Below are 12,234 nucleotides of genomic sequence, written 5' to 3' on the forward strand. Positions count from 1 at the left end.
AAATGTTGAGCAAACTGACACAACAACTGCGAATCCAAGTGAAAGCAAGGTGATGGCAGCGTGAAGTACACTGGCTGGCTTTTAGCTATAGTTATAGTTCTTTATAATAAAGTTCTTGTTTAAACTGTAAAACATCAAGCTACAATTACATTTCTTTGTCATAAGGGTTTGGTAACAAAACATTAGGAATCATTGCCACTTTTTCCATATATATCAGCAGATATATTGGTATTGTAAATTTTTTACTCTCTATTATCAATAATTAGCCCCCCCAAAAATCTGTACTGGCCGGACTCTATTCAACACTGCTGGATCATGCCCCAAACAAACAAAGAGCATAAATGCACTTGAAGTCCATTCAATCAGATTAAATCAACATCCGATGAATATGACTATGAACAAATTATAATATTTCCCATTGCCCCAAACTGCTGTTTGCTTCATTGCTTCACCCACATTAACTTGTACCTGACACTGTAGAGGATGTTTCCATCTGGATAGACCCTCAGCATGATGTTATCCATGGTGGCATCATGGATGAAGGAACGTTTGGAGTGGACAAAGAAAACATCAGGAACCCAGATCTTCTTGACCAGCCGTGAATCAAATGTCCTACTCTGGTTGTTACGAGATGGGAATGACAGCCGCTCATCTTTCCAGTAGTGACGCAGGTACAGAGTCATGGTGAAGTCCTACAGCACAAAGACGGTTTAAAATCGCAGCTTTAAAAGTGCGCAGAATCTATATTTGGTAAAATTACACAATATTGATGATGATCCTCATTTGTAAAAAATGTTCATCCACTATCAAACACATGAAAGGAACATTTTCCTGCAGGACACCTAAGAAGACATAAGTGGAATGTAACATTTTCAAAATTATTTCACTTTTTTCAATGTTCCATTGTGCCAGCTTTAACTATGTTTCATCGAACAGCTGAATTCAATGATTTGATGGGGAGTCCTCACCATGTTGACCTCTGAGATGCTGTCGATGCTCTCCACCTGCACATCTATACCAACTGGAATGGCTGAACCTGAACACAACACAAGAACATTATTCCACAATGTTTACTAATTTCTGCATCTGACTTCATCACAAACATATAACCCAAATTCTTTTCAAACCACAAGGTGTTGGCTAATTCTGTCCTATTTCCTACCTGCACAACTTTTTCTTGTTTTATTCTGACACCCATTTACACCTGTGGAAGTTTGGCTTCAGACACTCCACACCTCTTATTTTGTGGACTGGACACAGCTGCACAATGGCTTACAATTGGTTTGTTTTAGTTTGATTAAAACTACTAGTATCTACTACTAGTTTGATTAAAACTAAAGTATCTACTACTACAAGCAACAGATTTGTTGTGTCCCACAGCAGCCTGTACTCAAGGTTCTTGAAATGGAGCAATATCACCACCTGCGGGACATTACCATTAATACAGGTGCATCAGTGTTTCTCATTTGGTCTGTTTTTATGTGAATTTACAGTGAATCCAGAAATTATTCACAGTGCTTCACTTTTTCCATATTTTGCTATGTTACAGCCTTATTCCAAAATGGAGTAAATTCATTTTTCCCCTAAAATTCTGCTCACAACACCCCATAATGACAACATGAAAAAAGGTTTTTGAAAGTTCTGCAAATTTATAAAAAAATAAAAAAAACTAAGAAATCACATGTACATAAGTATTCACATCCTTTGCTCAGTACTTTGTTGTTACTTTGGCAGCAATTACAACCTCACATCTTCTTGAGTATGATGGCACAAGCTTGGCCCACCTATCTTTGGGTAGTTTTGCCCATTCCTCTTTGCAGCACCCTTCAAGCTCCATCAGGTTGGATGGGGAGCATAGGTGCACAGCCATTTTCAGATCTCTCCAGAGATGTTCAATCAGATTCAGGTCTGGGCTCTGGCTGGGCCACTCAAGGACATTCACAGAGTTGTCATGAAGCCACTCCTTTGATATCGTGGCTATGTGCTTAGGGTCATTGTCCTGCTGGAGCAGGTTTTCATCCAGGATGTCCCTGTACATTGCAACATTCATCTTTCCCTCAATCCTGACTAATCTCCCAGTTCCTGCTGCTGAAAAACATCCTCACAGCATGATGCTGCCACAGTAGGGATGGTGCCTGGTTTCATACAAACATGACACCTGGCATTCACACCAAAGAGTTCAATCTTTGTCTCATCAGACCAGAGAATTCTGTTTCTCATGGTCTGGGAGTCCTTCAGGTGCATTTTGGCAAACTCCAGGTGGACTGCCATGTACCTTTTCCTAAGGAGTGGCTTCCGTCTGGTCACTCTACCATACAGGCCTGATTGGTGGATTGCCACAGAGATGGTTGTCCTTCTGGAAGGTTCTCCTCTCTCCACCGAGGAATGCTGGAGCTCTGACAGAGCGACCATCGGGTTCTTGGTCACCTCCTTGACTAAGGCCCTTCTCCCCCGATCACTCAGTTCAGACAGGCACCCAACTCTAGGAATAATCCTGGTGGGTCTGAACTTCTTCCATTTATAGATGATGGAGGCCACTGTGCTCATTGGGACCTTCAAAGCAGCAGAAATGCTTTTGTACCCTTCCCCAGATTTGTGCCTCATGACAATCCTGTCTCGGAGGTCTGCAGACAATTACACTGACTTCATGCTTGGTTTGTGCTCTGACATGCACTGTCAGCTGTGGAACCTTATATGTAGACAGGTGTGTGCCTTTACAAATCATGTCCAATCAACTGAATTTACCCCAGGTGGACTCCAGTTAAGCTGTAGAAACATCTCAAGGAAGATCAGTGGAAACAGAATGTACCTGAGCTCAATTTTGAGCTTCATGGTAAAGGCTGTGAATATTTATTTACATGAGATTTTTTAGTTTTTATTTTTAATAAATTTTCAAAACTAAATTTTTTTCTCATATTTTCATAATGGGCTGTTGTAAGTAGAATTTTGAGGGGAAAAATGAATTTACAAAATTCTGGAATAAGGCTGTAACATAAAAACATGGAAAAAGTGAAGCGCTGTGAATACTTTCTGGATGCACATTGTCAAAACATGTTACTTCCATGATTGTACATTTAGTGGGTTAGTGCAGCTTGGCGGTTTACATTTATGCTAGTCAGCATATCTTATGTTTGTGTTAGGACACGTTTGCACTGGCTGGCATGAGAAAACATTTGTTAACATCACCAGAGGGTATGTTAATGCTAGCCAGCACGAGACCCACTTGTGACAGTCTGCATGCAGTGAGGCAAATAAGTATTTGATCCACTGTTGATTTTGCAAGTTTTCCCACCTACAAAGAATGGAGGGGTGTGTAATTTTAATCATAGGTACATTTCAACTGTGAGAGACAGAATTTAACAAAAAATTCTGAAAGTCGCATTCTTTGATTTTTAAATAACTAATTTACATTTTATTGGATGAAATAAGTATTTAATACAATAGAAAAACAGACCTTAATATTTGGTACAGAAACCTTTGTTTGCAGTTACAGAAGTCAGATGTTTCCTGTAGTACTTGACCAAGTTTGCACACTGTATCAGGGATTTTGGTCCACTCCTCCATACAGATCTTCTCCAGATCTTTCACGCTTCGAGTTTCAGCTCCCTCTAAAGATTTTCTATTGAGTTCAGGTCTGGAGACTGACCAGGCCACTCCAGGACCTTGAAATGCTTCTTACGGAGCCCCTCCTTAGTTGCCCTGGCTGTGTGTTTGGGGTTATTGTCAAGCACCGAAACAGCTCTCCTTAAAGTAACAAATGACCTCTTACTATCTTCTGACTCTGGAACCCTCACCGTCCTCCTCCTCCTCGACCTCAGCGCTGCCTTTGATACAGTCAACCACTCCATTCTCCTCAACCGTCTGAAATCCACTGGCATCACGACACCGCCCTCTCCTGGTTCAACTCATACCTCTCTGACAGATCCCACTACATCGCCATAAACCATTAAAAATCCTCTACCGCCCCTGTCCTACATGGAGTTCCACAAGGTTCAGTTCTTGGCCCCGTTGTCTTCATCCTTTACATGCTCCCACTTGGCCACATCATCCGCCGCCATGGACTCAACTTCCAATGTTACGCCAATGACACTCAACTTTACATAAACACCAAAACCATCACTCCTGCAATCCTTTCCACCCTCACCAACTGCATCACTGACATTAAAACCTGGATGAGCCAAAACGTCTTCAAACTCAACAGCAATAAAACGGAAATCATCATCTTCGGCCCAAAATCCATTCTCCACACCTCCCAGAATTTCTCTCTCTTCATTGATGGTTACTCTATTTCCCCCTCCCCTTTGGTCAGAAACCTTGGAATCTACATGGACTCTGCACTCTCATTCAAGTCACACATAAACCACATCACCAAAACATCTTTTTTCCACCTCCGCAACATAGCACGCCTTCGACCCACCCTTTTGCCCTCAGCAGCTGAAACGCTAATTCATGCTTTTATCACCTCATGACTCGACTATTGCAGTAGCATCCTATATGGCCTCCCCTCAAATGTTCTTCAAAAACTGCAGTATGTCCAAAACTCTGCTGCCCGGCTGCTTACCCGCTCCCCCTCCAGCGAACACATCACCCCCATCCTCTGTCAACTCCACTGGCTTCCCATAAAACAGCGTATACACTTCAAGATTCTCCTCATCACTTACAAAGCCCTAAATAACCTTGCTCCCTCGTATCTTACCGATCTCTTACACCGCCACTCTCCTCCTCGCCATCTACGCTCCTCGGATGCCAACCTCCTCACCCCCACCATCAAGACCAAGTACCGCACCCTGGGTGACAGAGCCTTCTCCATCGCCGCCCCCACCCTCTGGAACTCCCTTCCCCTGGCCATCCGAGAGTCTGACTCACTGCAAACCTTCAAACGCTATCTCAAGACCCACCTTTTCCAGACTGCGTATAACACCTAAGGCTTTGCTTCTCCATTTCCATCAACCACCATCATTCTCCTCCCTCCAGATCTGTTGTTGTTGTTGCTCTTTGTTGTCTTTTATTGCTCTGTTGTTTCTTCCTACCTCTGTCCTGTTTATCCTTATTTTGTGTGTTTGTACTGTCTACATGTTTTTTTATCTGTAAAGCATCTTTGAGTGTCATGAAAAGCGCTATATAAAACTTATGTATTATTATTATTATTATTATGCTGTAAAACTCAGCCACAACCCATCTTCAATGCTCTTACTGGGCGAAGGAGGTTGTTTCCCACAATCTTGCGATACATGACCCCATCCATCCTCCCTTCAATATGGTGCAGTCGTCCTGTCCCCTTTGCAGAAAAGCTCCCCCAAAAAAGATGTTTCCACCCCCATGCTTCACAGTTGGGACGGTGTTCTTGGGGTTGTTCTCATCCTTCAAATATGGCGAGTGGAGTTGATTCCAAAAAGCTCTCTTTTGGTCTCATCTGACCACATGACCTTCTCCCATGCCTCACTGGTGAACTTCAAAGGGGCCTGGACATGTGCTGGCTTGAGCACCTTGCTGCCCTGCAGGATTTTAAACCATGACGGCGTCGTGTGTTACTAATATAATCTTGACAGTCATCTTGTGTTTTTTCCATTTTCTAATAATTACACCAACAGTTTTTGTCTTCTCACTAAGCTGCTTGCCTGTTGTCCTGTAGTCCATCCCAGCCTTGTGCAGGTCTACAGTTTTGTCCCTGGTGTCCTTAGACAGCTCTTTGATGGATAGGTTGGAGTGTGATTGATTGTGTGTGTGAACAGGTGTCATTTACAGGTAACAAGTTCAAAAAGGTGCAGTTAATACAGGTAAAGAGTGCAGAATAAGAGGGCTTCTTAAAGACAAACTAAAAGGTCTGTGAGAGCCAGAATTCTTGCTGGTTGGTAGGTGATCAAATACTTATTTCATGCAATAAAATGCAAATTAATTATTTAGAAATCATGTAATATGATTTTTTGATTATTTTTTCTTTTAGATTCGGTGTCTCACAGTTGAAATGTACCTACGATACAAATTACAGACCTCTCCATTCTTTGTAAGTGGGAAAACTTGCTAAATCGACAGTGAATCAAATACTTATTTGCTCACTGTAGGTCTTGCTTAAAAGTCAGCCTAGAACACATTAAAGCTTCTCAGCATAAATCACATTTGTGGACAGCACTGTGGATTAGTGGTTAGCACTGTTACCACACAACAAGAAGGTCATGGGATCAATTCCCACCTGTGGCCTTTCTGCGTGTAATTTGCATGTTCTCCCTATGTTTGCACGGGTTCCCTCAGGGTGCTCCGGTTTCCAGCCACATCTAAAGATATGCAGGCTAGGTGAATTGGAAACTTTATAATTCTCCAAGTCCCACTTGTAAAAGAGATCTTGATCTCAATGGGACTAACCTGGTTAAACAAAGGCTAAAAAAGAAGTGTAAATCAATGTAGGACATTTGCTCGTCTTTTTCTGATGTGTTTATGCAACCAACACAGGGCACGTTTCTGCAAGCCCACATCGAAGTCATGTTTACGCTAGCCAGTATACATTATGTTTACGTTAATCTGCATAGGATATGCTTGTGTTAAGGGCCTTTCACACAGAGTGTGTGAACGCGGCACACATTGCTGTAAAACTCATTATTTTCAATGAAAAGCTTCACGCAAACGCTGCGGCCGGTTGTGCAAAAACCAAGCATGTGTAATGCTCCACTGTGAGCATGCACCACCACTTGATGTCAAACTCACAGCGGTCAAAGTTCAACTCAAACCAACTTTCACCGCTGCACACTGTGATGTAGTTCTGTTGCCTCGTCCATTAGAAACAAGGCACCCAGGCCAAAATACGGAAGACAACAGAGCGCATAAATGTGTCAGAGTTTTCTAAAGAAAATCCTTACAAATGTTTTTTATATCAAGATTAATTTCTCATTACTGTACATTTTGAACTTAAAAAAAAATCTTACATGAGAAAACTTGTAATTCATATAAATTAAATGGAAATCTTTGATGTTTGTCTGTAAAATAACACCAGCTTGTCTGTTGCTGCTTCAGGTGAGATGATTTCTTGATGAGCATGATAATTAGCTTTGAAAATTTATTTGTAGGCAAATAAAAATGCATGAAAAGTAATGTGTACATTTTTAAGTCTGGTAGATTCATTCATTCATATCTGCATTTCAACCAGGAGAAAGACTTCACAAATAAATATAAATATTTATTACAAACACAGCAGGAGATGATTTAACAATGAAGTGTGTCCACTAAAGATTAATGCATATTTTCTGCAGTCACGTTTCATTTTCTCTTGATGGTTATTTGTCAACACATGTAGCCATGTGACATAAACCTCACGATGAAGCCATTTTTTTTAAATTAGTGACTTCAACATTTAACTGTGTCCTGATTGACTATGTGATTGCTGTTAATGTTGTAATCAGGACAGAGTAATTACTAAAATATGAATTTCGCTATTCTAGTGATTGTGAATGCTTTGAAATTGGGCACAATAGTGGTGGGGCTTCTTCAACCTGTGCAAGTGTCTTATTGACTGAACTTTGACTTCATGGACATGTTTAATGATTCATTAATTAAATGCAAAAATATAAAAGGAACATTTTTTTCAAATAATAGAATTGTTCTTTAAAGAGGCTTTGTTTTATTTAGAAGCATAGCAGCAGTTGTGAGTTTTCAGAGATGAGCTGGTGAGCTGGACTCTCAGGACATTTAACCAGATGAACATCTCCTCCACAGCTTCGACCTCTTGATGGAGTTTTTGGAGCCACTCTCCTCACATTTTGAACAGCAGAGATGTTCTCTTATTCCTTCTGGACTTCAGGGTTTTGGTGTCCAGCTCCATCACTGGATGTTTTGAAGTGCATCTGGATTTACAAGGTTCTCTGTACAGAAAATGTTGAAATGTTCCTGATGTGAGACAAGTGAAGGTTTTGTAAAATGTAAAGAGACACGAAACAGGGCTCTGCTATTTTCTTCAAGGTCTGATTACTAGATAGTTAAAATAAAAATAAGAAAGCTAACTTATCTAAAGTTGAGACTGTTCTTGTAGTCAGAGCAGGAACAATGAAACTATTTAGTAGATTTATTTGGTAAAAATAAAGATAGATCAAACAATTTACAATTATAAAACAGCTCGACTGAGTTATTGATTCATAATACTGCTGTAAAGGATAAGCTAACTTTTGCAGATAAAACCTCAGTGTTCAGTGGTGCACTAATGTCATATTTTATTTTCAGACTACTTACACACCTCAGACAAATTTGCAGAAGCTCCGCTGCTCAAACTGGGTGTGTGTATATGTCCAAAAGTGAGAAATTTGCAGACTGAGTGTGTCTGCTCGATCACACCAACAGGGTGACGTCCCTCACTCCTGCTGCTTTTTGCTGATAATCTCGCAGCCTGAGTGCTTCACTTTTTATTTAATACTTTTTTCAGGACCACTCAAGTTTCACAAACATAACGACTTTCAGACTTGTTCAGGCTCAGGTGCAGAAACACAGTGCTGTAGAAAATTCCGCCCCTATGCACACACTGCACATGTGGATGCAGCAACTTGTGCGCAAGTTGCTGCGTTGCATACGCGCAAGTTGCTAAGTTGCTACGTTTTATGCTACCCAGCATAGAACATACATATGATATTCAGTGTAGAACAGATGTATGCCACCCACAATACCATATGACTCAATACCACCAATGGTTTGTACCCATAGGTCAGAGACCTTGAATCTGAAACCCTTCACTGAAACCATCAGGTGAGGAGTGCATATTTTAGGCTTCTCTACATGCAGAGAAACTACACAGTCAAATCACCAGTGTTAAATTAACACTGACAATGAACATATGGTCCCACTCTGACCTTTTTACTGTGTAGGTGCCATTGAACACTTTTGCTTGGCTTTGATTGTCATAAGAGTTGCAGTAGACCTTGTTTTTGGTCATACTTGCTGCCTAATTGCTAAGTGAGTATCATGGCTGGCACTGAGCAACCAATGTGGTTCTGGTATCAGAGTAAGAACTGACTGAGACTTTATCAATCACTGAATTACAGTAGATTACACATTGAAACTTGAATACTGACATTTTTATATTGGTTCAGGTGGGTTTTCCATTCTGACAAGAATACAATTCTGGTTTAAACTCCAAATCATTTAGGATGTGGTTACAGGTAAGAGACTTGTCTTCCAAGTGGTGGGTACAGGTACGAGACATTTTCATGCAGCAGCACCATATTGGGTTGCCAGTAGTGCCATGCAGTGATTAACAATATATCGCAGTACTACTACTTCATGAGAAGTTTCATAAAAAATCATTCTCTAAAAAATGTAAAAATTTGTGATCATTTTTTGGAACTGGTGTAACCATTTTTAATTCTGGCAGAATTGCACCATGCCATGGCAAGAGATTCTACCAGATCTCCTGTGTCTAGCCTCAGAAAGTATACCAGCATTCTGTACTTACGTTGCAAAATATCTCAAACTGTCAGCTCAAACCACTTTCATTCTCTTTTCTGTCTGTATTTTCCTTCAACCTCATGTCGGCCAAGCTCAATGCAGCCAACAGCATTCATCTCCTGGCTCACCGCGGTCATTCACCTCATTAGCAGATTAAGCTTGTGTTACTGCTAAACCTCAATAACCTGATTTCTACACACAAACAGGACAGAAACAGCAAAACAAAACAGCTTCACTCCACAAATCCCCCAAATACATGAGCTTTAATCACATCTGCTCAGTGTTTTTGCCTCCACCTCCCACAGGTTACACATTTGACATTATGACAAGATAAACTTTGGCAAGCGTTGGGGTGTTTGTCTGCACCGCAACATAGTTTGGCAACACCTTTGGTCCAGTACTTGTCTACAAACGCTACGAAAAGTAGGTTAACCCTGAAATGTTGTCTGCAGTAAAGAAACTTCAAGCCTGCACTGGTGTCATACATTAAAATTATTTTTATATTCGACACCACCAGATGTCACTGTTGCCACTGTTTACAGCTCGAATGCTTTTCATCCTGTAAATCACCAAACTACACACAATGGTTCAGTATGTACACAGCGGTGTGGGTTTTTCTGTGACCCACATTTGGATGTGGATTACATTCCTGTTCTCAGTATCGAGGCCAAACAAACAAGAGCGAGGTGCTTGAAACTGTTATGTTTGTGTAAGTGTGTTTTTGTACACGTGTCCAGTGTTCTCATGTTGGGGACTCGGTAGACACTTTATTTAATGAAGCTCCTCTGACAGACAGGAATATTAAAGCTGCTGCGCAGCCCGGCTTTGTCCATACACAGCTTGTAAAACCACCCGCAGTGCAGACTTGATGTTTAGCATCACCACGACAACTGAAGACTGAAACTTATGGTCTTTTTTTTTTTTGCTTTCCTTTTTCCATCTCACATCCCTTTGTGATGTAATTTCTGATGCCATGATTAACATTATCCGGTTCTTATTGTAATACTGTCCCTCACCAGTGGTGGGCACAGATAACCAAAAAATTAACTTCGATAACAGATAATCAGATAACTGAAAAGTTATCTTTGATAAAGATAAAACAATAAACCACCCAAAAATGTATCGAAAGTTACAGATAACCGATAAATTCCAGTATTGCAACTACTAATAAACTGAATTTGAGTTTTAACACCACGAGAAGCGACCACAGACCCAATCAATGAGCCCACACTTCTGGCTTTGAACATCTTGCCCCCTGCTGGAAGCTCTTGTTTACTACACAGCTTCCAGAACAGGAGCAAGCTGAGCGCAGCAACTACAAAGTCCAGCTCTCTACCAATCACAATGCTCCAGTCAGGCGGAGCTCTTGGAAAATAAAGAAGTGCTGACTTATGGTTTTGACTTATAAATAACATTAATACCGGTAGAATAACTCCATTAATGTCAATTCTGTCATTTGTACAAAGTTAAAATATAACATATATCTTTTAATGTTGAATAATGCACTAATTCTGAGGTTTTGTAACAAACACAGACTTCTGGGTAAAAAGGATTCTGGGTAAAATGTGCCTCTGCTAAACACTGATTGGTTCAGTCATTCATTATGTAAACCAACACGTTAATGTGATGTGTGTTGTGTGTTGGTGTTTACAGATAAATGTGCTTTTGTAAAATATTCCATTTTTTTATTTGTAAAAACAAGCATTTTTGCGGAGCCCTGGAAGTGTCATCGCAAAATGTTTTGCATGTGGAGAGAATGTGCGCTCATTTTGAGGTGGGCTTCATAGATAATTGGCAAAGCTTCTGGGGAAAACCTGGTCTTGTTAGGAGAGACGGCATCCATCCCACTTTGGATGGAGCAGCTCTCATTTCTAGAAATCTGTCCAATTTTCTTAAATCCTCCAAACCATGACTATCCAGGGTTGGGACCAGGAAGCAGAGTTGTAGTCTTACACACCTCTCTGCAGCTTCTCTCCCCCTGCCATCCCCTCATTACCCCATCCCCATAGAGACGGTGCCTGCTCCCAGACCACCAACAACCAGCAAAAATCTATTTAAGCATAAAAATTCAAAAAGAAAAAATAATATAGCACCTTCAACTGCACCACAGACTAAAACAGTTAAATGTGGTCTATTAAACATTAGGTCTCTCTCTTCTAAGTCCCTGTTGGTAAATGATATAATAATTGATCAACATATTGATTTATTCTGCCTTACAGAAACCTGGTTACAGCAGGATGAATATGTTAGTTTAAATGAGTCAACACCCCCGAGTCACACTAACTGTCAGAATGCTCGTAGCACGGGCCGGGGCGGAGGATTAGCAGCAATCTTCCATTCCAGCTTATTAATTAATCAAAAACCCAGACAGAGCTTTAATTCATTTGAAAGCTTGACTCTTAGTCTTGTCCATCCAAATTGGAAGTCCCAAAAACCAGTTTTATTTGTTATTATCTATCGTCCACCTGGTCGTTACTGTGAGTTTCTCTGTGAATTTTCAGACCTTTTGTCTGACTTAGTGCTTAGCTCAGATAAGATAATTATAGTGGGCGATTTTAACATCCACACAGATGCTGAGAATGACAGCCTCAACACTGCATTTAATCTATTATTAGACTCTATTGGCTTTGCTCAAAATGTAAATGAGTCCACCCACCACTTTAATCATATCTTAGATCTTGTTCTGACTTATGGTATGGAAATAGAAGACTTAACAGTATTCCCTGAAAACTCCCTTCTGTCTGATCATTTCTTAATAACATTTACATTTACTCTGATGGACTACCCAGCAGTGGGGAATAAGTTTCATTACAC

At 40.6% G+C, this 12,234-nt stretch overlaps 1 protein-coding gene across 1 annotated transcript in view; it reads right to left on the minus strand.

Moving 5' to 3' along the window:
- LOC117519240 (gamma-aminobutyric acid receptor subunit rho-3-like) overlaps positions 1-12,234 on the minus strand; it is a 61,460-nt gene that overhangs the window by 14,404 nt on the left and 34,822 nt on the right. The window contains exons 3-4 of the mRNA XM_034180561.1: positions 969-1,036; positions 469-692 (exon numbers count right to left, since the gene is read on the minus strand). Coding sequence (XP_034036452.1) covers positions 469-692; positions 969-1,036 — 292 coding nt within the window. The remainder of the gene's footprint in view (positions 1-468; positions 693-968; positions 1,037-12,234) is intronic.

Source organism: Thalassophryne amazonica, chromosome 1, assembly GCF_902500255.1.
Source record: "Thalassophryne amazonica chromosome 1, fThaAma1.1, whole genome shotgun sequence".
In the NCBI taxonomy this organism is placed as follows: Eukaryota; Metazoa; Chordata; class Actinopteri; order Batrachoidiformes; family Batrachoididae; genus Thalassophryne; species Thalassophryne amazonica.